This window comes from Phaenicophaeus curvirostris, chromosome 1, assembly GCF_032191515.1.
Source record: "Phaenicophaeus curvirostris isolate KB17595 chromosome 1, BPBGC_Pcur_1.0, whole genome shotgun sequence".
NCBI classification, from domain to species: Eukaryota; Metazoa; Chordata; class Aves; order Cuculiformes; family Cuculidae; genus Phaenicophaeus; species Phaenicophaeus curvirostris.
Genome location: NC_091392.1, coordinates 98,474,881 through 98,501,221, shown reverse-complemented (window position 1 = coordinate 98,501,221; position 26,341 = coordinate 98,474,881). Strand labels below are relative to the sequence as shown.

Sequence of the window (26,341 nt, the reverse complement as noted above, 5' to 3'; positions counted from 1 at the left end):
GTAGTCAAAATACCTATGTAAAATACAGGATAGAGTACTTAACTAATCAAAGTTTATGCCTACTTGCTTTTGCAGATGTTTCTAAGAAGTAGGAAGCCTCTGTTGTTGTTTAACAACTGTGACTCTGTTTGACTTAGTAGATAGCTCAGATTTTCATGGTGAAAAATGTAGATGATGGAAGGAATTTTGAAGTAAAACTTAATTGAACACCTGTCCATAGGCATTGAACATAATCTGGTTGTTACAAAAGGTAAACATACAAGTCTAAAGTTGGTTTTACTTCATTTCACTCATACAGTTTTTAAGATTGCATCTATTCTAGAAATTCTATGCAGTTTGATGCACGCAGAGTCTCCCTCTGTGGTGTTAGCCACTGTAAGCACTAACACCCAAAACACAAAACCAGTTGTTGATAATGCCCAATATTGATTTTACGGTCTCCCTACAGAATGATTCTGAAAAGTTTGTAGTTCATCTTGGTCGAAGAGAATTCTGTGGTAGTTTGTTATGGAAAAGTTGTTCTTCCTTCCCGCACCCTTTTCTCTTCTCACAGCCAGATTATTTGGGAATAGTTTGGAGATTTTCATGGCTTCTAAGCTGTTTAGGAAGAAGACAGTGAAAACGTAGGAAAATAATCGGGCTTTAGTTATATGAAAGTGAGCAAGGAAAAAAGCAAGCCCAGACAGTTATCTCTGTAATGAGAGCTCTGCATAAATATTCATGGCAATGTGGAGGTATCTTTTATCAAAATAGTGAAACTGTGGCCTGTAACTGACCTACTTCTTATTTCATCAAGTATTATTTTACCTGTCTTTAATGAAAGGTGACCTTATATGAACCTTGTACATGCCACTTTCTGAACTTGAAGAGTTTTCAGCTGCTGGATAGAGAGGGCATGGATAATGGAAACACAGTTTAACCTTAGCAGCATGCACCCATTTAGTTCTCAATCCGTGGTAGAGAATGATGGGGTGATAGTGTACATAGAGTAGGTAAGATGATAAAAGCTAAAAAAAAATATGATGTTAATTTTCTTCTGCTCATGAATGTTATATTCATCAAAGCCTGGAAGTGGCACTGCTTCCCCAACCCCACTTTCAGTACAAGACTTCAATTTTTGTTACTTTCAGAGTATCTTTTGACTACATAGTATTGAGAGAATAGCAGGAGACTTAAATTCTTATTCAATTTTGTAAAAGTAATAACTAGCAGTTCTTTACGTATCTGTTTCTCCAGGCACGCAAACAAATGGCCTGGACTTTCAAAAGCAGCCTGTGCCTGTCGGAGGAGCAATCTCTACGGCCCAGGCCCAGGCCTTCCTTGGGCACCTTCATCAGGTAAGAGAAGACTCATTTCAAAGTAGAGAAGACTTGAGCAGGTAGGAACGCAGCTACACTTATGTGTTCTGTTTCTTTCTGTTAATGATGGGAAGTCATTTAAAGGAACCACTAGCTAGACCACATGCTTAAATAGCTTGGATGGGGGAAAGTTCTTATTGTGGTGCTGATTTTTTGCATTGGGCTGCAGAATATGTGAAGGTAAGGTGAGACCTGTTTGGGAGAACTACAAAGCCCCTTTCTGGGGACTTGAGAGTGCCTAAAGTTGTTTGATGGTTGTGGGGTCATCGGTCTTTTTTTTTGTTTTTGTTGTTGTTTTTAAACCCCAGTGGAGATACCACACTGAAAGGTAAAGTAAAATTTAATCCTTTTGGTAAAGGATTGTATTGACCCAACAGCTGCCAAAGTTCTGAAACTGTCACTAGCTAGTTAAGAAACCCGAAGTGGTATTGAATGGTAGTCAGCACTATGCTGCAGTCTTTCAAGCTTTTATGCATTAACTAGAAATACAAAGTGATTGTACTTACTAAGCATATATGGTTTGTGAGTTTCTAAAATGGTTTTTGTAAAGTTATTTCAAGGACCCATTTTTCGGATGATATTCAGGCTTCTGCTACTATCACTCTGTTCTGCTGCTGCTGTGTTTAGGGAATCAAAGCTGAACTTCAGATGTAGGCTGAAGCAAAATGGAGCATCCCTGGGTGAAGAGAAGTATAAGGGGCATTTTTTGTAGTTTTTTTTATCTGTTCACACTTGATGTATGAAAACAAATGTCCTAATTTCTTTCCCTTCCTCAGCACCAAGTTTAAACTTTATATTACTGTACCTAATTGGCTGACCTTGGATGTTTGAGGTCTGAGGTTGCACAGTTATTGTGGTATAATTGACGTACTGAAGCTTTTATGCCCTCCTTTAAGAGCTCTGAACTGCCATTTTATTGTATGGAACATTCCACACGTCTTGTCACATAATTACAATTTTCCTAGTAGATTGAGTTATGTAGGACCTAGGGAGTGCCAGTGTTTGAATTTGCTGAACCAATAGGCTGTTGTAGACTGCCTTTATGTGGAGAGAAGCTGACTGGTTTGTCAGTATGTGTTGAACAGGGAGACAGATACAGCTGTTCTGCAGAATTTTGTGTGTTTGTTTTAGTGTCTTTGTTATATAGATTGATCTAGGACAGTAGTTGTATTTAGCAGAGAGCTTTATCTTGCTTTGGAAATGTATTTATTTAAACAGTTGTCAAAGTCTTCATAACTTCACATTTGATAAGGTGTGATTCATTTCTTGAAACATCAGTTCAAAGGAAAATCTCAGCTATTCTTCTATGCACCTGCAGGTGTGTGGGAATCTATTGTCAAACTGTCCTCTTCTGGTGTGGCTGCTGTGAGGTGGGGCGTTATTCAGCCTTAACACACCGTGCTTTCCTCCAGACCAATACAGAATACTAGGTTATAGGCAACATCCAGGAACAGTTTAATTTCTGATTAGAAAATTTGTTGTCTGGTGAAAGGAGTGTCCAATTTGCGTTCAAAGAGATCTTCAGGAATGTGCTGGCTGTACTTGAGTGAGATCCATCTGTAGTCTTTCATGTGGGTTTTGTGATTATTATGTAACTTCTAACGTATTATTTCTGAGTGTATTTTGGATGGCAGGCTATTATTGTTTAGATTATTCTCTGCTGTTAATTCATGTTAAAAGCTAAGATTACATCAACTGTGTCAAACTATGTTTTGCTTGTGATGAGGAGGAGCTTCTCTGGGAGCATCGGCTTAGATGTAGGACATGCTTAATAAGTCTAGTACCTTCATCTAGAGTGGAAGGAAAAATTTCCAAGGTGTCTCTTAAGGGCTACCTGTTCAAATACTCCATTATTAATTTCATGTGCTGCAATCTAAATTAAAACTCTTCTTCCTGTGCTTGCAGATATTTATGTGGGCTCTCTTCTGTGATGTTTGTTATGTGGGCATATCTTCTCACAGAGACAAGAGTGCTACATTTTGCATTGCTTTATTGTATCCTTATGTGTTGCCTAGTTTTCAGATGAGCAGTGGTTTTCAAAGGTGGCCAGAGATAAAATTCGCTACAGGCTCTAACTCTGACCTTTGGAAGTATTGGTAATTAATTACACAGCATTCCTTCTTTGTAGTAGGAGTGGTGGTAGAAACAAGGTGAGAGTGATTGAAACAGTCTTCAGTAAGTGAAAAATCTGTCATCTGCTGTACAGAGAAAATCCTTATTAGAGATAAAATAACACACTTTTAAAATCTCACTTTCTGAAACATCAGGTTTTTTTCACTGCTAACCCATAAGAACTTCTTTGGACCTGTTAATCACAGTCATTGTAAAGTGCCTCCAGTCCTCTCTATAGAGACCTTTTTCTCAGTGTCTGAGGTCTGCAACTACTTGAATGAGCAGATTGGAGGAAGAGTGTTTATGCCGTGGGTTTTGTGCTATGCAAGTAATTGTTCCTCTGTCATATAAGGAAGTGGATGAATGCACTGTATGTATTTGGGGTAAAACCCATTCTGAAATATTAGAAAGTTGGTTGATAATGAGTAGAGCTTAACACTCTCTGCTGAAGCCTGAATTTATGTAACAGGAGTAGGAATAGTTAGCCCGTGCACCTGAAAATGCTCTGTTTCAACTCGGTTTGATGATGTTTAGATCCCATGGCAGGAATATGTTCAGCTAGAGGTAGACAGCTAACACTGTGGAGGAGTCTTACAGATTTTTTTTCTACCTGGAGTACAACCTATTTCACTGATTTGGGTGTTAGAGGATCATGCGTTGTTCTTGGGGGAGTTCTTGTTGGGATGTGGGTGGGAAGGTTGTTCTTACATCACTAAAGTTTTCTGTGGCTTCTACATTATTTCATTTCCATTTTTGCACTGTGTTGTAGGTCCAGCTCGCTGGAACAAGTTTACAGGCTGCTGCTCAGTCCTTAAATGTACAGGTAAAGACAGGTTCCTTCTGCTACTTGTCCTTCTCTCATTCCAAACAGCATTATGGTCCCATTAGAGATAGTTTTTAATTCATTTACTCTAGTTAACTCTGTTTTTTCCTTATGACTGATCTTGAAAGTGATAGGTATGAAGGAATAATAGTTTTACAACTGTAAATCAGGTTCAGAATTGTAAAGCATTCAGAAACTGGAGTTCTTTGAAAGATGCAGCGATTGCCATTTTATACTAGATTTTGGTCAGGTTGTGTATCATGAAAACTAAAAAACTCCAGGAATATTTCATGTACTTCCATTTATTCACTTATTTTAGACATGGCAAGTATTGCTTTTGCGATTTGTCCTTGCTTCTGATAGCTAAATATAGGAGTAAAATGTAACATTGACGATGTAATGTGGCTAGTGTAGGCTCTTGTTAAATAACACATAGGTATTTCAGGGTAAGTCAGAGTAACTGATGTTTAATAATGTATGTGAGAGAACAAAGCTTTCAAACTTTTTTATGCTGCTGAACACTTCAGTGTATCAGTTAACATGCTGCTACTTCTCAATACTATATTAAAGGGCAAGGGATGCAGTTTTATTTAAAAACTGATTTCAGTATTGCTTGTTATCAAAGAATGTAGATAGTGCATTACATGAAATGCAATAGAATGTGGACCCACTTATACATAATAACAATTTGGAAAGAAGAGGAGGTATAGTGACCTTCCTTCCTAAGAGAAGGAGGCAGAAAATTGCCTTGGTTGCCATGGTAAACTTCCATCCCTGAGAGAGATGTTGGCAAACAGGCTGTATCTCCAGTGCAGAATGTTTACAGTCCTGCGCTGTAATTATCGCTCAATGACTGGCAGAATTAATCAGAGCCTTTATGTTAATTAGCCTGCTCTGCAGTCCCCAAAACAGGTGGTGGAAAATATGCAAATCTATGCAGAATTTTAATGTTCTGCATAACTGGTTTTAATTATCATAAAACTCTCTCCCCCTCTTCATGCACTTGCATTTCCTCCCTCATGTCTTCGCGATTTCTTCTGTTTAAAAAAAAAAACCACACATACCAAAAACCAAACAAAACCCATACCGCCCCCCCCCCCGCACACTGTCTTTTAAAATAAAGCAGCATTTGATTAAATAAATGCTAAACTTTGATTATTTAAAAGCACTGTCTATATTATGGGTTTTGTGGTAGGTTGATAAACCTGTGAGGATTTCTCAAACCAGTTCCATGTAAGCCAGCAGTGTGACTTAGAGGTGCAGGATGCAGATATAGAAAATGGAAACACAATCTCCTTTCCCTCATTCCATTGTTTAGAATTTTAGGCAATGAATAATTTTAACAACCTTTTCTTTGTTTATGGTGAAATGTAGTGTCAGCTGCAGTTGCATTGCGCAGAATGAAATAAGACCTGAAAATAATGTCAAGGAGTTACAAAAGACCTGAGAGCCTTTTTGTTTTGTTTAAACCGCATTTCCTACAGACATGTTTGAGCAGTCGTAGCTGAGATGGTGGACACACAGAGCCGTTGCTTAAACACACTTAAAATAAACCCAAAGGCTTTTTGTATGCAGATGAAAGATTTTTATTGTGCACTGTTATATAGCAGTGTTATACATCAACTTCTGTTTTATGCTATAAAGAATTGTTGTTGTTGTTGTTTTTCTTTTTTGACTAGTCTAAATCTAATGAAGAATCTGGGGACTCTCAGCAGCCAAGCCAGCCTTCCCAGCAGCCTTCAGTGCAGGCGGCCATACCCCAGACCCAGCTCATGCTGGCCGGAGGACAGATCACTGGGGTAAGATTTACCCAAGTAAACGGCAGTAAAGCCTCCTACCCGGCAAACGACGGCAGTATCTACGGCAGTCCCCATAGAACTGTTAGTGAAACTTATTGTCATTTCCTTTAACTTTGAAACTTGAGTGAAAGAGGGGACAGAAAATATGTTCCTGTAAAAAAGCAGACTGTAATTTTTGTTTTCTGTTGCAAAGTATTTACTTCCAAAACAACAAAAAAAAATATCATTCTTGCTGTTCTCAGTAGCTGTCTTGATTCTGCAGTGAAATTAAAACCTGGTGTGTATTCAAGTAAGAAAGTCACTGATGTCATAAAGAGGCATTTTATTTCTTTTCAAGATTAAAACGAGGCATGGGAGCATAAGACTTAATTCTTATCAGATAGCTTAGTGCTAATAAAAATTATGGGAATTGCTGACAGTAATGCTTCCTCTTCTCAAAGACGTTTCATTTTAAGTAACTATATTAGTGTTTGCCTAAGCCTATTCAAGCCTTCTGTTTTAACCTGCCAATTTTGAGTTTTTTAATTGCAAGGCTTTGGCAGTAATTATGGAATAACTGTTGATTTAGAATTACTGGTGTTTCTGAATTGTTGTAAATGCTTCCAGTCATTTAGAAAAAGAGCAAGTTTTGTGAATGGGCTAGTTTGGTTAAAGAGTTTGCTTCTACGTAATCACCTTTGCAGTTTGAAGAGGTCACGTGTTAATAAGAAATTTAGGGCAGTTGCTCCAACAATGTATTTATGTTTTGAAGTATTAGGTTAGATCACCTCTGCACTTGAATGAAACGATGTCTTGATTTCGTGTTCAGTTGTTAAATCTTACTGTATGCGAAGTGTGTAAATAAACATCCTATTTGGTATTTGGTTAATTACATTTGAAAGTTTTAGAAGTGATACTTTAAAAACATTATTAAAACCCAGCATGTTTTAGCGTTTTCCTCATTCTCAAAAAATACCAGTTTGCATTTATCTATGATTCTCTGCAGTAGTGAAGCATTCAAAACTCCAGGCCTATGCAGGATATTGATTGTAGTAAATGTGGGCATCAAGATTCATTTACATGTAAAGGAGAGACTACTGCCACCTGTTTCACAGAGATAATGTGTGTTTGGGAAAGGGAAAGGATGTAAACTTGCCAATTCTATTCTATTTTTTTTAAAAAAAAAAAAAAGCAGATGGGGAGACTTGGAGAGAAACAAATGGAGCTCATGTTCTTTACTTGTATCTTAGGGCATAATGGAAATGATGGAATATGGCAGGGATTCATGCTAATGTGAAGCAGCTGGGATGTTATCAGTTTGTTCAGTAGCCATAGCCAGCGTTCCTGCTTCTCATTCATCTGACTAATCACTTGCTGTTCTGCTGGGTGTAAATTTCCTTTCAAATCCTGGCAATACCGATTCTTTTCTTTTGCTTGCTACCCAATTACTTATTTCCTGGATTTCCCAGTAGGATTGTGAGGAGTAAAGTTAGGTTCTGTAGATGCTAGTAAGTGCAAATGTTTGCATTCGTGTAGTTTGGCTTATGTCAGGTCTGTGGTAGGTTGTTTCCTACACTGAGTAGCCAGCCGTCCGTAGTTAAGTCCAGAGTCAGTCAATGGCCAGTTAATGTCTGAACTGTAGTCATAGTTCTAGGAATGCCTAGTTAATATAACTGGTAATGAGCTCGCTATTGACTTTGTAGCTCAAGTGGCTCTTTCCATTATTAATGGCTGTGTTTTCTAATTATTTATAGCTCACGTTGACGCCAGCCCAGCAACAGTTATTGCTACAACAGGCACAGGCACAGTTGCTGGCGGCTGCAGTGCAGCATTCAGCCAGTCAGCAGCACAGCGCTGCTGGTGCCACCATCTCGGCCTCTGCTGCAACGCCGATGACGCAGATCCCTCTATCTCAGCCAATACAGATTGCACAGGTGAGCCGTGAGGCTTGAGAGGATGGAAGATAAAGAGGTTTGACTAACTGCATCATTCAAATAATATTTTTATTCTTTATTCAGTGAGTTTCTAGAGTCCTTGAGTACTGTTAGTCTTTCCTTGTGCATCCTTAGCTGATGAGGTTGAAGTCAATAGTTTTAGCAAAGAATGTATGCCAGCTGCTCAGAAGTTCCAGAGGGCTTCTGAGTTTGTTCCAGTATCTGACCAGATGCTCTGTTTTCTGATTTTTCTTCCTTATAGCTAGCTTGAGAAAGGAGAAAAAGGAACATAGAAAGATCCCCATAGAAATGACACTTGTCAAGACGTGTATGGATGGGAAGAGATACCTACGTGTCACAGAGGATGCTTGTTAGATCCAGACAGCAAAATGATAGAGCTGAAGAAAGTTTGATTCAACACATTTGTCTGCTACTTTGACTTGGTGCTTAATGCTCAGAGTTCAGTGACAAAGAATAGGCACTCTTGTGTGTCTAGAGGAAGACTTGCCAGAATGAGTCTGGTGTTGGAATCTGTCCAGTTTTATTGTTTGCTGCTAAAGACCCATTAATTCTCAAGAACTGCTTGCCAAGGAAGTTCTACTTACTAGGAGTCACAAAGATTCTCCTGGGTTTTGCAGGATTGGCCTAATCCAGTGTGGAGAATGTAGCACTACTGACTGTGGGCATAGCATCTGTAGTGTGGAAACGCCTTAGACTTCTGGACAAGAGTAACTTGAGTGTACAGCATAGATGCTACTTTAGTGCTACTAATAGATGATTGTGTTGCTGATGCTGAGGTCCATCTCTCCATAGATTAAGCTTCTCACCATGTAATATTTCAGCTTTATTAGTCTAGCTGTACAAAGTACATTGGGTATATAATCTCCAAAGTTGCTGCTGCTTACAGTGTGCAGGTTCTTTAAGATAGCCTGATGTTTTCTATTCAGATTATTTTCACTTGCATTCAACTGGGATATGAAGTATCAAAAAAAGTGAAGAGGACTGATTAAGTAAAAGAATGGAAACGTTGCATTTATCTGTGAAGTCCATTGGTGAAATGTGGTGTTCCTTTATTGTGCTAATCCACTAGCTAAATAAGAGCCTGGTCCTGCTGTCAGGGCTTTTTTGTCTGCTGAAGTGGCAAATTTCTGTGGTGATGGCCTAGAAGTTCTGACCTCTCTGTCTGTCCATATAGAGGCCAGAGTGATGCCATCCCACATTAAGAGGCCAGTACTGACGTGTCCCATGGACCCCTCACACTGAGCCTCTTGGTGCACTGAGAGATGTGTGACCAGATATTAACACTTCTTTTAGCAAAGAATCCCACTTCACTTTCTGGAGGTTGCTCAACGACATAATGTTCAAGGAAACTTGTAGCTCCCAAGATAATCTTTTAATTTTGTTAAGCCTTTGTCTATAGCCAATAATACAGATGGATTTTGAGAAAAGGATGGGAAATCCCTGTGTCAAGGAAGCTGACGGTTAGCTTCTGACTTCTCTCCGTGCATCTGTCACAGAGTTCCCCCATTTGATGCTATGCGATTCTTAACCTAAATGTAAGTGATCTGTAGTTTGCCTGCCTTTTGTATTCTTAGTGTGCAGCTTAAGATGGAAAGATCTGCTTTACTGAAGTTTGGAGCATTAAAATTTCATATTTGTAAATTCTGTACCTTGATCTTCCTGGCTTTACCTTTGTTAAATATGTCCCCAAATTAGCGGATACTTCTGACGGCTTTGTTGCACGTGTGTGAGATGTCCTGTTCTTCCACTTCAGTGGGAAGCGATGAAAATGTATGAAGCCTTTACAATTATTAATTTAGTACTGTCCTTTTCTCCATAGCTAGCAAAATCTTCAGAGAATTGTTTAAGAGTTGAAAAGATAAGGCATGTGCTGTGAAATAGGAGCTTCCGAAGTGAGCATCGTCTGGTTTGTGTGTGTCCATGAGCTAAAGGGTCTATGGAAAAATAGCACAGAATCATGTAGTTGCCATCATATAACACGTATTTGTAGCACAGTGGGGGAAAAAAATTGAAGTTTCACTTGTTCTCTGGCATTCCTAATTACTCGAATGTTTCACTTACCCTATCCTAGAACAAATTAATTGTAATGATGTATAAGTGTAGTATGGTTGAATCTTGTTAGCTGCTGCTTATGGTGAAAGTGCAGGGCATAATTTGTGCAGATATTGGATAATTTGAGATGCTTTATGGAAAACCTCTGCTGTCTGTTTTTGTAGGTGGATAACGCCGTGCTTTTTGATCCATCCTGACAACTATTTATGAACAGTGCTCAGCTTTGTTTGCGTTGCTATTGTAAACAGATAGCTGATTACATAAATAGCTAAATGTTTGTTTTAATTGATGATTTTTGAATAATTGATCAACTGGCAGATCTCTGCAGCAGGGGGATTACCATATTTATTTTAATTAACTAATTGCACAAGCATGACTTCTTTAATGTGCACTGCAGTTAATGTAAGCTACCTGCTGCAGCAGTCTGGTAAGATGTTAGTGCTGCTGCTGGGCTCAGGTTGAATTGTCACCAGAGAGTCGTACCAAATTTTGGGGTTCTTTGTAAACTATTTGTGTTTCCGTGATCCACGATCAGTGTTTATATGATGTCAACCTCAAAATTACAGGGGTGCTTACTTTTGTACTGAAGTTGTAACTAGAGATAATGGCATGGAATTTAGAACTTCAGATTATTTAAACAAACAAATAAAACCAAACCAAACAAGTAACAAAAAAAACTCTTCCTCACATCAAGATGTAGCACTTCTGTTGGCAGATTATTCAGCCAGGGTAGGAATTGGATTGTTTTGATCTTTCAAAACTGTTAGGCAGCTCCAGAAGACGTGCGTGTTTCCCCAAAAGCCTTTCAGTCTCTTTCTGTGTGCTTGTGCTAGTACACGGATTTTACCACTGAGAAAACAAAGATCATTATAGGGAAACGGTGTCAGGTGTTGTTTGCATGGCTGTTTTCGGGAGATTTATTGTAGTGCTACAATTAACTAAATAACAGAACTTTCCCAAGATAAAAATAAAGTTGGATTCCCAATGAATTTGAGGGGCCGATAGGGCTATTTAAGAGTGATTAGCCTTGGAGGTATTATTTCTGTTCTGTGTTACAGAATTATATTTCTTTCTACATTTAATAAGACTCAGCCAAGATACCATTTACCAAGGCAGATGCAGAGAATAAGATTGCTCATAGCAGTTATCTCTAAAGCCTCAATTTAAAAATGGTTTTCTCATATTAAAGTCTAAAAGCCTGATGATAAGAGCTGCCATGTCTTAGCTGGGTACCTTATGTTATGAATGCTATGATCTTAAACAAAAAAAGCTCTCCTCCTTTTATCTTAAAAACACACTGCTACTGTTTCTTTGTATTCTTTCTTGTGTGTAACTCCATCTCCTATGGTGCTTCTTTAAATCATCTGAGATCTACTTGGTCATTTTAGGGCAGGTTTATTAATTTGGTTTTGTGGGGGAAGTCCTCAACCTGTCTGTTTTTCTTTTGCTTTTCTTCAAAAAATTCTTTCTTCTGCGTTTCTGCTTTTTCTCTTATCCACCTCTAGCTACATCCTTCAGCCTCTCAATTTCTTTTTCTTCCACCCAGCATTCACAGCCTTAGTCAGCTTGCACTACTCTTTCATAGAATCATCGAATCACCAGGTTGGAAAAGACCTACCGGATTATCAAGTCCAACCATTCCTATCAAACACTAAACCATGCCCCTCAGCGCCTCATCCACCCGTCCCTTAAACACCTCCAGGGAAGGTGGCTTAACCACCTCACTTGGGAGAAGAGGCCAGCTCCTTTCAGGTAGTTGTGGAGAGCAATAAGGTCTCCCCTCAGCCTCCTCTTCTCCAGGCTAAACAACCCCAGCTCTCTCAGCCGTTCCTCATAAGGCAGTGCTACAGACCAGGAGAAGTCTGGCTGGAAAGCTGCCTGGAGGAGAATGACTTGGGGATGTTGGTTGACAGCAACTGAACACGAGCCAGCAGTTTGCCCAGGTGGCCAAGAAGGCCAGTGGCATCTTGGCTTGTGTCAGAAACGGCGTGACCAGCAGGTCCAGGGAGGTTATTTTCCCTCTATACTCGGCACTGGTGAGACCGCTCCTCGAATACTCTGTTCAGTTCTGAGCCCCTTGCTACAAGAAGGATGTTGAGGCAATGGAGTGAGTCCAGAGAAGAGTAACGAAGCTGGTGAAGGGGCTGGAGAACAGGCCTTATGAGGCACGGCTGAGAGAGCTGGGGTCCGGTGTGTCTTTTCCAACCTGGTGATTCTATGATTCTTCACCTCCTGCCTCAGCTCTGCCACCATGCGGAGGAGTTCCCCAACACGAGCACAGCTTCCACAAGTGGAGCTAGTACCAGAGGCACGAGCCTGTGTGGGAGTGGGGCACTGCCTGTAGCCCAGGGTCTCAGTGTAGCTGCATGCACCCACTTAGGCTCTGTCTGGGTGGCAGCATCCATCCTGCTTGCTGCAGCACCCGGTGTGCCTTTAATCTTCTGCCGGGTGGCCACCATGGTTCTTGGTGTCTTCTGGCTAGTCTATAGCCCCTCTCTGTGCCCTGCCTGCTCAGACTGCCGCTCAAACTGCCCCGTGACAATAAACCGTGCCCCGCTTCTCTTTGCGGTGCTCCCAAGGGACTGTTTCAATCTCATGTGGGACCGGCCACTGCTGGGTGTTAGGAACCTGGTGCCGCCCGCCCCACTTCTGCATGGGTTTACCTGGGCTTTTCTGACTCAGGGAAGCGCCCCACCGCCTCAAATGTCCACCCCGCCGCAGAACTTGCTGTCCTGCTGCTGGATGCCACCGAAGAAGCCTGTTCTTCCTCTGCATCTGGTCCTCACATCCAATTCAGTGTGAGCCCCTCTGTGCTGGAGGGTCTGCTCAGTTTGTAACGGTAACCAGTACAGCACAGTAAATCAAGGGGTATGGAGCTCCACATCAAGAAGTGAGTTTTCAGTAGCAATTCTAACTGGTGTAACTTTATGATATGAAGTCAGAAGAAACATGGAGTTCCTGAGAAAAACTATAGCAGTTGTAGCTCTTTTTTGGGTAGGAAGTTTTCCTTGATCTCACAGGAATGGTTGCAGTACTTCTAAAATTTTCTGAAAGCAAATAATGCTACCAACTTTAAAAGCTCTGTGGTGCTGGGGGGCACTTTTTCTTTTTGCCATTCTCTTATAAAATGGGAGATTCCATTTCTCAGAGAGCATTGCTTGGTCAATCCATCTGGTGTCTGTCTACCATATTATTACACTGCATGCTTTTGACTTAACATGACCAAGTTGCCTAAGTGATTGATGGCCAGTGTCTTTGTAATGCAGGTTAAGTAGTCGTTTTCTTATAATGCCTGTCTATGGTCTCATAAATCAATTGACTCTATTTTTTTTTTCTCCCTAGTCTTCCTTTTCACCCACTGACACTCCCCCACCCTTCTTCCCCAGAAGGAGATTGTTGCAAATTTTAAGTCTTAGTTTATAGTTTTTAAATGATGTGGTTTCATAGGCAGACAGCTATATTCTGCAGATGCTTGTATTGTGTAAATGAGAAGTTATCCTTGTCAGTCTGTCTTGACTTTCCATCACTATCTCCATTGCTGTCAGTTAATGGCCTTTCACATCTGCTGGCTGAGCAGCTTGTGTGAGTGCTCAGTAACCTGCATCCATCAAAATGTATGGGAGCTATGTTACTGGCCTTAAGAAGCAGGTCTTTGTTAGTCTGGCTCACTTTAACTCAAGTATGTTAGGAAGTATGTTAAAATGAGCAGCTCCATTCGAGCAGCCAGATTGAGGTTTAGGAGTGGACTGGCATTGTTAACATCCTCTAATACAGTTTCACCCAGAAAGACAGGATCTGTTTGCAAGCAGGTATCTCAGTATCTGCATAATGTCTCCGAGATAGAGTTGGGGAGTTTTTTTGGTTGGTTTGTTTTGTTTTGTGGGAGGTTCCACATGTGGGAGATTTTTCTGGCTTTTATACACCTGCTTGGCTGATGTTTTGAACCAGCTTCTCAGGGAGGTGGGAGGATTCTTTGTGTGTGTGTGTGTAGATAGTTACTATAGATTATCTCTGTTATGTTGGCTGGCTTCATGTTGGGCTTCAGTTTTCAAATTTCAGTTACTCTTCTTATTGTCCTGTTCGAAGAAGATAAAAAGAAAAAGCCTAGTTTGGGGGTATATTTTTAAGCGGTTCTGTTATGTTTTCATTCTCTGGCAAATTGAAACATTTTTCTGGATGATTCAGTTTCTCAGAGTTGAGGCCAGTCGTTTAATTATAGAATTAATGGTTTAAATACATAAAATACATGGTGGTTGTACAAGAGTACAGTGTTTGGGGTTATGCTTTTTAACTTTAATTATAGCCATGTGTACTAAGCTTACTGTAAGTTGTTTCAAAACTAATGAAATGTTTGTTTACTATTTGAGTTAGTCCTGAAATTTGACCTGACAACTGGAGTGCAAGCTAGGAATCTGTAATTTTTTTGCTTCCCTGTTGCTGATTATAGTGCTAATTGCAGATTGTTGTTGTATAAACAAAAATAGCTCCCAGCTAATGTGCTTGATTTGTCAACAATGAATTTTATAGCGGAGTTGCATCCTCAAAAAATGAGTCTGAGAAATCCAGGTACTGATGAGTCTAGAGTACTTGAAAATTAATGCATTTGCAGGGGAGGGAGATTGATTTTTATTTTTTAGAAAGCAGAGCAGTGCTGGAAATACTCTGCTGGGTTGTTTGGCAAACAGTTTCTGTTTGGTTTTTTGAACGACAGTGAAATTCAAATTGTCAGCCTAAAGGATATTCAGTGGTAAACCTGCTTTGGCATCCACTTTTATCTCTAAATGTTAGGATGTAACTGGTTGATGGGAAATCTAATTACCTTGAGAGTCGAGGCTGACTTAAATGTCTAACGCACAGCTCTTTCTTTTCCTTTCTCCTTTTTTTTCTTTCTTTCCCTTTTCTTTTTTTTTTTTTTTCCCCTTCCCCTGTTTCCTTAAGGATTTGCAGCACTTGCAGCAGCTTCAGCAGCAGAATCTCAACCTGCAACAGTTTGTGTTGGTGCACCCAACAACCAACTTGCAGCCAGCACAGTTCATCATCTCACAAACACCGCAGGGGCAGCAGGGTAAGTGCTCCTTGCCAGAAAATAAAATCATGTATAGCTTTCTAGAGGAAAAGGTGAAACTGAGGTGGTTTATAGACCTTCACTGGTGGTTCATATTCCCTAGAGAGACATGACAGTATTGCAGTTAGGAGATTCTTAACAGATTGTCACTTTCTGGATGTCACCTTAGCTTTGTCAGAGTTTGTGTAACTCACTTCTCAAGGAGGATGAATCCAGAGATCGTGTTATGGGAACATTTGTTAGCAGCAAAGCCTCTTGGGAAATACTGGGAAATTTCTGGGTCAGATTCTCAAGAAGTAAGCCTACTGGGAAGAGCACTTGGAGGATAACAACTCTCTAGGACTCAAAGGAGGAATCCTGAGAGGTGGAGTTACACACAGAGTCACATAGAATCACTAGGTTGGAAAAGACCCCCAGGATCATTGAGTCCAACCATTCCTGTCAACTGTTGTGGAGGATGTGTGTGCTGTCAGGATTAGGTCAGTGCTAAAAAGGCTAGAAAATTCTAAGACTAAGATTACAAAATCAAGAGCCCTTGTGGGAGACTAGAAAAGTCCTTAAGCCTAAAAGGGGTACAGTGAATTTTATCATAAACTGAAATAGTAGTTACACTTTGGGAAAAGAGCTAGAATGCTCGATTTTTATATAGCAACTGTTAGAAATAATGTTTTGACAGTACACTGGGAGTGGCTTACGTTCCCAAAAGGAATGGCAAACCAAAGCAGTGGTAGGGTGCAGTGTGCCAGACCAGTTAAGAAGTTGTGCAGGAGCTTTGCTCTAAGAAGCGATGTGTTCAAGATGCAATACATCACCGTACCAATTGCGCCCTGCTTGATGCCCATAGAAAACTGCATTTGGCCATGGTCTCTTAGGCTGATATACTCCAATGGTGTTTTTCCCCCCACCCATTTCTCTTCTACATGAACTCTACTTAGCTGTTGAGGTCTGGTAATCCAAAGTTCTTGTTCAGAAGGCAAATCCAGTTATACTTGAAGAGTCCTCCTGAGCCTGTCTGTCCTATAAAGCAGCTCCTTGCACCTTGTTTTCTTCTGTTCCTTTCAATTTTTTTCATGCAGCTTTCCTTCTTCTGTACTGGGAGTTGGATAGAACTGACTTTCTGTTATGCTGAACCTGTCTCACTGTCTGAATGCTCTCACATTTGTATAAAGGGTTAGTCAAAATTAACTTTCTTTTAATAGGACTTGTTTCAGGAGGGCTTTTGTACCAGCACTGGTAGAAAATGGCTAAAAGACTACTCATGGAGGCACTTAGTGATATACTAGCTTCTTAAAATGAAGCAGAACTTGTAAGCTTAACATATTCTTGTAGAAGAAATCAGACTTCACCAGAATTGAGTTCAAGGGCTCTTTAAAATGCACTTTTTATTTAGATAAATATGTTATTTTAAGGCAACAGCAAGCACAAAAGCATTGTGTTGAAAAACTCACTGGTATTAATGTCTGCCTCCATTTTTCAGCTAACTTCTGCTAGTTTTCTAAAATTTCTCTGGAGATGCTTCACGAAGAAAACTAACAGAAGCAAATTACATGCATCTCTCTAAATGAGCTGTTTGCATCATAGAAGGGAAGGAAGCTTGTTTGTTTAAAATTTTCTGAAGTAGAATAACTGCCAGAAGAGGTTTTCATAGTACCTTTTCCAGGGGCCATCTCTGAAAATTATTTCTTCACTGCAATTGAAGACCTGCATATTGCTGTCATCAGTGATGCAGTATGTGTAGAAACACCATGTTTTACTAGTAATGTGCAGCCTGGACAACTGAATAGCTCAAAAATGTAGGAAGGTGTATATTCTTTTTTCTGACCATAGGCCATTAGCGTGTGACAACCTTCCAAACTGAAATGCTTGAATGGATCTAATTTTCTTCATGAGTACTCAATGATAAAGCAACATGTATGTCATAATAGCACTTATCTCAATTTTTGGTATGGCTTTTTGCAGTATTTCATGGTTGTTGTTAGAAGATCTCAAACAGCATGTTATCATTTATGAGAAAGATTGAGAAAGTGTTTATTTGTTGTTTGCTGTTGCAGATGACTTTTTCATGTTGTTCTTGTCCTACTGTTTGACTTGTCAAGTTCATAAAATAATAAGCATTCCAAAGAAACTAGGAGAGAGCTTTCCTTAAATCCAACAGCATTTAGCTTTTTTTTTTTTTGATGCCTTGTTAGTATCACATGCAGCTTTATACACACACACTCTCACATTTAGTAACTAAATTGAAAAATTCAGATTTATTTATAGATTATATATGCTAGAAGAAATCTGTTGCTTTACAGACTATACTACGTATTTTGCACGTGCTATGTAGTCATGTACATAAGAAACATTGGTTTTAATACAAGAGAATAATTTTGAGGGAAATAAGTGATGAGTAGCATTTCTAAGCAAGATTGTAGAAGACAAACATAAAGTAAAGAAAAGTTCTTTTACTTGAAGAGGTGGTGGGGTATGGAGTAGTGTAAGCAGTTGTATTTAGATGTTGGAAGGAGTTGAACATCATGGCTTAGGTCCTACTTCTGAAAAACTTTAGAAAATTCAACGCTGAAAATGTTAATTGACTATCAGGCTATTATTCTGTTACCATTCTTGAACACAAATTAGCAGATGTGGAATTCTCTCCATAAATCCACTGCCATGTCTAGTAGAGTCATCTTCCTTTTCCACATGATTTCTCGTTGTTCAGTGGCTTACATGAAACAAATGGTAAAGTTCCTGTTTTTCATGGCTTGCAATAGGTGACGTCATAACTGAAAGAATTGTTTCAAGCCTCAGCAGATGTGCAGAAGATTTAATGAAAATGGAAATTGGGAACAATTTCGTATTTAGAGCAATTATTGTTCCAACCTTATTATTACAGTCACAGGCTGGAATGGAGCACCTTGTACAGTCTTTATATACCTTTCAGCTAGAAATTGGATTGGCCAAGTCAGTGAAAGATAACAAAAAATCTTTCTACAAATATATAAATAATAAAAGGCGGACTAGGGAGACCATACAGTCCCTATTGGACACAGAAGGGACAACAGTAACAGGGGATGAGGAAAAGGCTGAGGTACTTAATGCCTTCTTTGCCTCAGTCTTTAGTCGTAAGGAGGGTCGTTCCGTCTGTGTACAAACCCAGGAGCTAGAGGAGCATAATGAGGCTCCCGTGATCCAAGAGGAGGTGGTCAGAGCCTTGCTAGCCCGACTGGACAGTCACAAGTCTATGGGGCCGGACGGGATTCACCCTAGGGTACTGAAGGAGCTGGCGGATGTGCTGGCCAAACCCCTTTCCATCATCTTCCAACAGTCCTGGAAGACTGGGGAAGTCCCACTGGACTGGAGGCTGGCTGATGTTGTGCCCATCTACAAAAAGGGCCGCAGGGAGGACCCAGGAAACTACAGGCCTGTCAGTCTGACCTCAGTGCCAGGGAAAGTCATGGAACAGGTGATCTTGAGTGCTATCATGAAGCACATGCAAGAGAACCGGGTGATCAGGCCCAGTCAACATGGATTCACAAAAGGCAGGTCTTGCCAGACTAACCTGATCGCCTTCTATGACAAAGTGACCCGGCTACTGGATGAGGGAAAGGCTGTGGATGTGGTCTTCCTGGACTTCAGCAAAGCCTTTGACACAGTTTCTCACAGCGTTCTGCTTGAGAAACTGTCAGCCTCTGGGCTGGACAGGCACACACTCTCCTGGGTGGAAAACTGGTTGGATGGCCGGGCCCAGAGAGTGGTGGTAAATGGTGTGAAATCCAGCTGGAGGCCAGTGACAAGTGGGGTTCCCCAGGGCTCAGTGCTGGGTCCAGCCCTGTTCAATGTCTTCATCAATGATCTGGATGAAGGCATCGAGTGCACCCTGAGCAAGTTTGCGGACGACACTAAGCTGGGTGGAAGTGTCGATCTGCTGGAGGGTCGGGAGGCTCTGCAAAGGGATCTGAACAGGCTGGACCGCTGGGCAGAGTCCAACGGCATGAGGTTTAACAAGGCCAAATGCCGGGTCCTGCACTTGGGGCACAACAACCCTATGCAGTGCTACAGACTGGGAGAAGTCTGTCTAGAAAGCTGCCTGGAGGAGAGGGACCTGGGTGTGTTGGTTGACAGCCGACTGAATATGAGCCAGCAGTGTGCCCAGGTGGCCAAGAAGGCCAATGGCATCTTGGCTTGTATCAGAAACGGCGTGACCAGCAGGTCCAGGGAGGTTATCCTCCCTCTGTACTCGGCACTGGTGAGACCGCTCCTCGAATACTGTGTTCAGTTCTGGGCCCCTCACCACAAGAAGGATGTTGAGGCTCTGGAGAGAGTCCAGAGAAGAGCAACAAAGCTGGTGAGAGGGCTGGAGAACAGGCCTTATGAGGAACGACTGAGAGAGCTGGGGTTGTTTAGCCTGGAGAAGAGGAGGCTGAGGGGTGACCTCATTGCTCTCTACAACTACTTGAAAGGACGTTGTAGAGAGGAGGGTGCTGGCCTCTTCTCCCAAGTGACAGGGGACAGGACAAGAGGGAATGGCTTCAAGCTCCGCCAGGGGAGGTTTAGGCTAGACGTTAGGAAAAAATTCTTTACAGAAAGGGTCATTGGGCACTGGAACAGGCTGCCCAGGGAGGTGGTTGAGTCACCTTCCCTGGAGGTGTTTAAGGCACGGGTGGACGAGGTGCTGAGGGATATGGTTTAGTGTTTGCTAGGAACGGTTGGACTCGGTGATCCGGTGGGTCTCTTCCAACCTGGTTATTCTGTGATTCTGTGATTGTGTCTGTTCTCGTATCTAATAGATCTGTCTCTGGAATAGTCAATTCTACATCCTTTACTGCAATTATAGCTGCTTCTTAGAAATATTACCCTCATCAGATGACCATTTGCCTTTCTACTCTGAAGACGTTGCCAATAAAAATCATATCAGTAAAAATCTGAATGGAGAGGGGAAATGATGCTGCATTTCATTTACATTAATCTTGCAAATAGAAGTAAAATCTGAGAAAAGACTGCATTATTGTCAAGGAGAGAGTTTAGAAACAATATTTATAAAGAAAGTATCCAGAAAAGCAAATGTGGAAGCAGGCTGATAATTAGCTTTAAACACTGAAAGTGGGCCTACCTTTTCTCAAGTTATAACTGTTTATTATTAAAGACCTTGTTTATTATTTCATTTTTTAATCGTGAAAATACCTGGGATTATATTAGCAGGCCGAATCCAGTCCTTTTCTGTTCTTGCGTACTTGTCCTAAAGGCTTTGAGACTTTACTTAGAATCATAGAATCATGGAATAACCAGGTTGGAAAAGACCCACCGGATCATCGAGTCCAACCATTCCTATCAAACACTAAACCAAAAGCCCAACCTTCAAGCACCTTTTTATAATGGGATAATGAATGTTAAATGTCAGTACCTACCATGCTGCCCTCTGGATCCATAAATTAGAGTGTAGCTCCCTCATCCAGTGTGAGAATGGAGGGAGATGCCTCAAGTTGCCTTTCAGATGCGTCATTTTTGTAATGGATGAATGTTCATCTCATCTGAGATTGTGCACCTCCACTACCCTTGTAGGACTCCTCCCTATTTTGTTAATATGTTATGTGAAGCAGGTGGAAGTACTTTGGTCCCATCAATATGCAGATGAGGAGACCCAGCTCTTCATTGTCAAGAGACTCTTAATGACAGCTTATTTGCTAACCCAGCAGCTGAATAAAGTGCAGCTGACTCAAACTTATTCTCCAAATAAGAGGGCAGAGATTGAGGGGGAGTGAGGAAGAACTTGGAAGCAGTGACTTAAATGATGACTTTTCTCCCTATGCTCTACATACCTGTTACCAAGATATGAATGAAATGCTTAATATTTACTGTCCTCTTTGAGATGAAGTCTTTGCTCCAAACAGCATCAGCGGTAAAAACGTTGACTTTCACTGAAGTAGCGTGGCAGCAGCTTTGCATGAATCGCTGCATTGGTACTCTTCAAACCCACCAAGTACCACCAACTTCAGCACATTTGTGTCACGTTCTTGAACTGATCTTAAAGGGTATCTCTGTACTGCCAAAGATGCTGCAGCATGTGGCAGTTTAACACCTCTGTGAGATGGATTTGTAGGAATGCATAGGTTAGTGTTATGCTTTGTCTGCCGTGTTGGATCCCAATATAATTCCAAATTCAAGTCCCCATTTTGGAAGAGCTGGGTTTTATAAAATGAAATATACCAAGTGCCCGGAAGTTTATTTGCATCAACAAAATTCATTAAACGGCACTGCATGTAATATGCAATGATGCCTTTCCTTCTTCCTTTTCAGTTTTTTTCCAGTTAAACAATATATGACTTTGTAATGTCAAGCTTTTTGATGCAAGCTAACTTTCAGGATCTGTCTGTGAGAAGATGAACACCTTTGGCAGACAAAAAGCAGTCAAGTTCTTCTTAGATGAAAAAATTCACTGTTTTGGGAGATCAGTTAGGGATGAATTATGTATTATGCCTCTGGGCCAACTTTTAAAAAATTATGCTGAAAAAATCTGCACTTGAATGTTTGTTTTATCTTTTGTTTGATTTTAGACAGTAACAACTGAACCCTAGATCGGTCCTTGGGGACTGTTAGCTGACAGGAAGAGTTTTTTTGGCTTGGGCCATTATTCATGCTATTTGTAGACATTCCAGGAAAAGTCCTGGATGATGGCAGGTACATTTACTTTAAATACTTTGAAAAAAATTAGAGTGCCTCTAAAGCATCATACTTTTGCATAAATCCTTACTTACCTCCACACAGTCATTCTTTTGGAGCATTGTGTAGGTGATTTATACGTCATATTTAATGCAGTAATATCACTGGGCTCTTAGAAGCCAAAAGAGTGGGTTAGAAACATTCTCTCTGTAAAGTTTACAAGTACAATATTAATTTTCATCCATTCAATAAATCGTGTAGGCTGGAAGGGACCTCTGGAGGTCATGTAATATTACTTAAAGCAGGTCCAATCACAGCAGGGTGCTCGGTGCCTCAGCCAGCTGAGTTTTGAAGATCTTCAAGGATGGAGATTCTTCAGCCTTTTCAAATACATGCCTCAACAGCTGGCCATGCTTGTTTCCTTATATCTAGTTGGGCTTTTCAATGTTCCAGCTTGTCTATTATATCTCATTACTGTGCACCCTCAAGAAGAGTCCATTTCTATCTTTGAAGACAGCAATAGGATCTCATCTTAGTCTACTTGTAAGGCTGAACAAAGCAGCTCTCTCAACCATACCCTGTACGGGTGTTCCAGCCTGTGAGCCACCGTGAATGTACAAAATCCAGGATGTCATTGTGTCTTGTACTGAGAAACCCAAAGCTGGACACGGTACTCCAGATGTGGTGTCACAAGTGCCAAATGGAGGGGAAGAATCGTGACCTTTGACCTGCTGGCTGCCCTCTTGCAAATACAGCCCAGGATGTGGTTGGCTGCCTTTATGGTAAGGGCACATTGCTGGCTCATATTCGTTATTGTCCTCCAGGATCCCCAGGTCTTTCATAGATAAATTAAGGTTGGAAAAGACCTCAGAGATCATCAAGTCCAGCACCACTCTACCTACTAAACCATGTCCTAAAGTGTCAAGTCTACGTGTTTTTTGAACACCACCAGGGATGGAAACTGGGCAGCCTTTCCAATGCTTCACCACTCTTTCAGTAAAGAAATTTTTTCTAATATCCAAGCTAAACCTCCTTTGGTGCAAGTTCAGGTCATTTCTTCTCATCCTATCACTTTTTACTTGGGAGAAGAGACCAGCACCCATGTCACTACAACCTCCTTCCAGGTAGTTGTAGACAGCAATAAGGTTACCCTTCAGCCTCCTCTTTTCCAGGCTAAACAACCCAATTTCCTCAGCCGCTTCTCCTACGACTTGTGCTCCAGACTCTTCACCAGTTTCACTGTCCTCTTCTGGACACACCCGAGCACCTCAATATCTTTGTTGTTGTGAGGGGCCCGAACCTGAACCCAAGATTTGAGGTATGGCCTCACAAATGCCAAGTACAGGAGCACAGTCACTTCCCTGGTCCTGCTGGCCACACCATTCTGATACAAGCCAGGAGGCTGTTGGCCTAGGCACACTGCTGGTTAATGTCAGCTGACTGTCAGCCAGCACCCTCAGGTCCTTTTCCATCAGGCAGCTTTCCAGCTACATTTCCCCAAGCCTGTAGTATTGCATGAGATTGTTGTGATCTTGGCCTTTTTTTCTGTGAAGCTGGTTTGTACCTAGCCAGTCCCCGCCCTGTACTTCTGCACAGGGTTTTTCTGGCTCCTATGCAGGAGGTTGCGTCTTTCCTGCATTGTTCTTCATGAAATTCCATTTGTCCAGCGTTTTTGTTCCATCAATTCTGGCCTGTTGACCATTCTCCCTGTATTTGGTGTTGTCCACTTATTTGCTGAGAAAACTGTTATTTTGTTCAGTCAGCTTTATTGGTCAGTATTGATGCCAGTATGAGTCCCTGAGGGAACAGCACAGTTTGGAACACCCGTATCTCAGCAGTTGCCTAAAAGTAGTAGTTTTTTACTTAGTCTGCATTTAAGAGGCTGTGCTGTGTGTAAATTAAGTCACTGAAGTTATCTGGGACCAAGTGGGCCCCAGTAGTTTGTTCTTGGAGAAAAAACAAAGGTGAAGCTTAGACTAGTCAAAGTCATGTCTAAAAAGAACAAAACTGCAGTTGCCCACCCACGGAAACCAACACGAGTCCAAAGCATGTGCACAGCAATTGTCTGAAAAAAATATGTCAGTGGAAGGGATGCATATTTTGCCAGAACAGCTCAGTGCTTTCCTCATCCCCTGATCGTTGATTCAGTCAGCTGCAGGTTCAACTCATTTGTTTTTTCTCCAGTTTCTGCCTGCAACACCTTGGATCAGTAGTTCTTAAATAGAACAAAATAATGTAAAAAACAGAGTAGATGAAACTTGTTTGGAATATTTTATGTTGTCCCACAACAATAATTACTTCAGAACATATGCATGAGAGTAAAATGAGGAAGAGTGTAATTAGCTTGTGCTCTTCAGCAAAAGTATTGCTGCCAGAAAAACATCCTCTGGGATTTTCTTGAGCACAAAACTTCATAAAAGGACAATTCTAATTACTCTGATTACAGTCATAAAACGAGTCAGTAACTTGTGGTCAATGGCGGTACCAGTGGAGTAGAGGTCAATCATGGTCTGGTTTTTGTCTCATTGTTGGTCAGCTGCTCTGTAGTGTGATTGTGGTGGCTTTTGCCTCTTCCTGTTTCAAGTTGTCAGCTAAAATTCAGTGTCACTAAATGAGGATCAAAACCTCTTAACTTAGAGGTGACTTGACTAATTAATACTTCGGGCAGCTGAAATCATCTTTCAAGTGAACAAATATTTGCATTGTAAAAAGCCCCATCTAACTGTAGTAGGTAGCTGTATTGCAAGTTCCTTAAGCTCATCCATTCCCTTGCTGTGGCTTTTCAAAAACACAGCTGGAACATGTTGGTTTTGTGGTACAACATAAATGTCCGTTTTGTAGATCTTGAGCATTTTGAGAGCGACACATTCTATTTAAAATACATATTCAACAGTTTATTGCTTTTGTATTAAACAGTAATATCACTATCAGAAGAGTTTTGTAGTTACATAACCCTCATTGAGGATATATTTTTCCTTTCCTACCCCATGGTAGTCCCTCTTTTCATGTCTCCTATGATCTTCATCTCAGGTACAACACCTATTTTCTTACTCGGTATATACCAAGTCCTGAATTCCTGTGTCCCCTACCAGTATTCTGAAAAGAGGTAGCTGGTCAGGAGAGGTGTGCTCTGTGGTAGGCCAGCTGATGAGCTTGAACAGACCATGTCAAACTCAAGTTATGGAATTTAAGTGGTACTTACTTGTTGTTCTGTCTTCTGAGTGACCATAATGTCCATCTGTTATTGTCGTGCCTTCTTATTCCCCTGATTTTAGGAGCTTGGTATATTGAAGATGCCTAGTAAGTGCAGGTTTAATTAGTTAGATACTTCAATTATTATAGGAGAAATTGACAATCGTAGCCAGGAGTGGTCTAGAGAACAACAGTATTTTTTTCAGAATAAAATTGACAAATTTGACTAACTGCAGGTATATTTTTGTCAAGATTCTTACCCCTTAAAAATATATGCATTTTAGTATTAGAAATGCAAAAAAATCCCAAACCATATAGCTTGTAGTTAAAATATATAGATGCAAGCCTATATCTCAGTTTCCTGAGAGATTCAGTAAACCATGCAAATTACAAACTGTAAGAGAATTTACGTTTAGAATGACAGCATATTTTGTTTATTGGTTGCATCAGTCCCTGCTCTTTTGTAGTGTTGTCACCTTTTCATAATAACAGGGGTTTTAATTTATTCAATGCAATGTTTATTTTCTTTGTGCAGTTTTAACAGTGTTCAGTGTCTTGCCTAAATTTTAAGTTCTGATTACTTTTCCAAAAGATTCCTTCTTTGTTTCATCCAGGAGAAGGTTATGTGAGATGGTTTTGTCTTCAGGTGGGGTCTGCTTAAGCTTACCACAGTCAGTTACCTCTTGGCACAGGGTGAACGAAGAGGAAGAAGGGTCATCAAGGAGCCAAACTTGTGGTTTTGATTAGTATTCAGTTGTTGGATTTGATCTGATTAAGTGCTCAGTTGTTCATTTTTATATGGCTCCCTAATTCTTGGTTAGCTCTTGGTTGTAGGAAGACATTTACCCCACATCCACAAGCTGAAAGGGGCAATAAATGATTCCTGCATGCTGAAATGGGATAACCCAGATCATTACAAACTCTGTAGAGGAGATTAGTGCAGACTTTTCTCTTTTATGGTTCTGTTACCACACGTTCTTCAGGAAATGTAAGGGAATTTTGGGCTCAAATTCCAGTGTCTCAAGATATCTATGCAGGGATGAAGTGAAGGCTCACATCTCAAATTTGTTGTGACTTTGATTGTTTGACAGGAGCTTTGTTTCACCTCATTTTGTGTTTTAGTCTTTTTAAATGATAAGCCAAACCCACCCTTTTCTCTCTCCAGGTCTCCTGCAAGCGCAGAATCTCTTAACGCAACTACCTCAGCAAAGCCAAGCCAACCTCCTGCAGTCTCAGCCAAGCATCACCCTTGCCTCGCAGGTCAGGCTTATTTCTGCAGTTGATGAGTAGCTTTAAGAGGGGTCGAACTATTGCAAGTGAATGGTTTTAGTTACTGGAGTATTGTAGCTACAATAGAGAGTTTG

The 26,341-nt window shown here is 40.8% G+C and overlaps 1 protein-coding gene across 1 annotated transcript in view; it reads left to right on the top strand.

Moving 5' to 3' along the window:
- POU2F1 (POU class 2 homeobox 1) overlaps window positions 1–26,341 on the top strand; it is a 114,857-nt gene that overhangs the window by 67,994 nt on the left and 20,522 nt on the right. Inside the window, exons 3-8 of the mRNA XM_069869495.1 lie at window positions 1,237–1,337; window positions 4,240–4,293; window positions 5,973–6,173; window positions 7,826–8,005; window positions 15,017–15,143; window positions 26,143–26,237. Coding sequence (XP_069725596.1) covers window positions 1,237–1,337; window positions 4,240–4,293; window positions 5,973–6,173; window positions 7,826–8,005; window positions 15,017–15,143; window positions 26,143–26,237 — 758 coding nt within the window. The remainder of the gene's footprint in view (window positions 1–1,236; window positions 1,338–4,239; window positions 4,294–5,972; window positions 6,174–7,825; window positions 8,006–15,016; window positions 15,144–26,142; window positions 26,238–26,341) is intronic.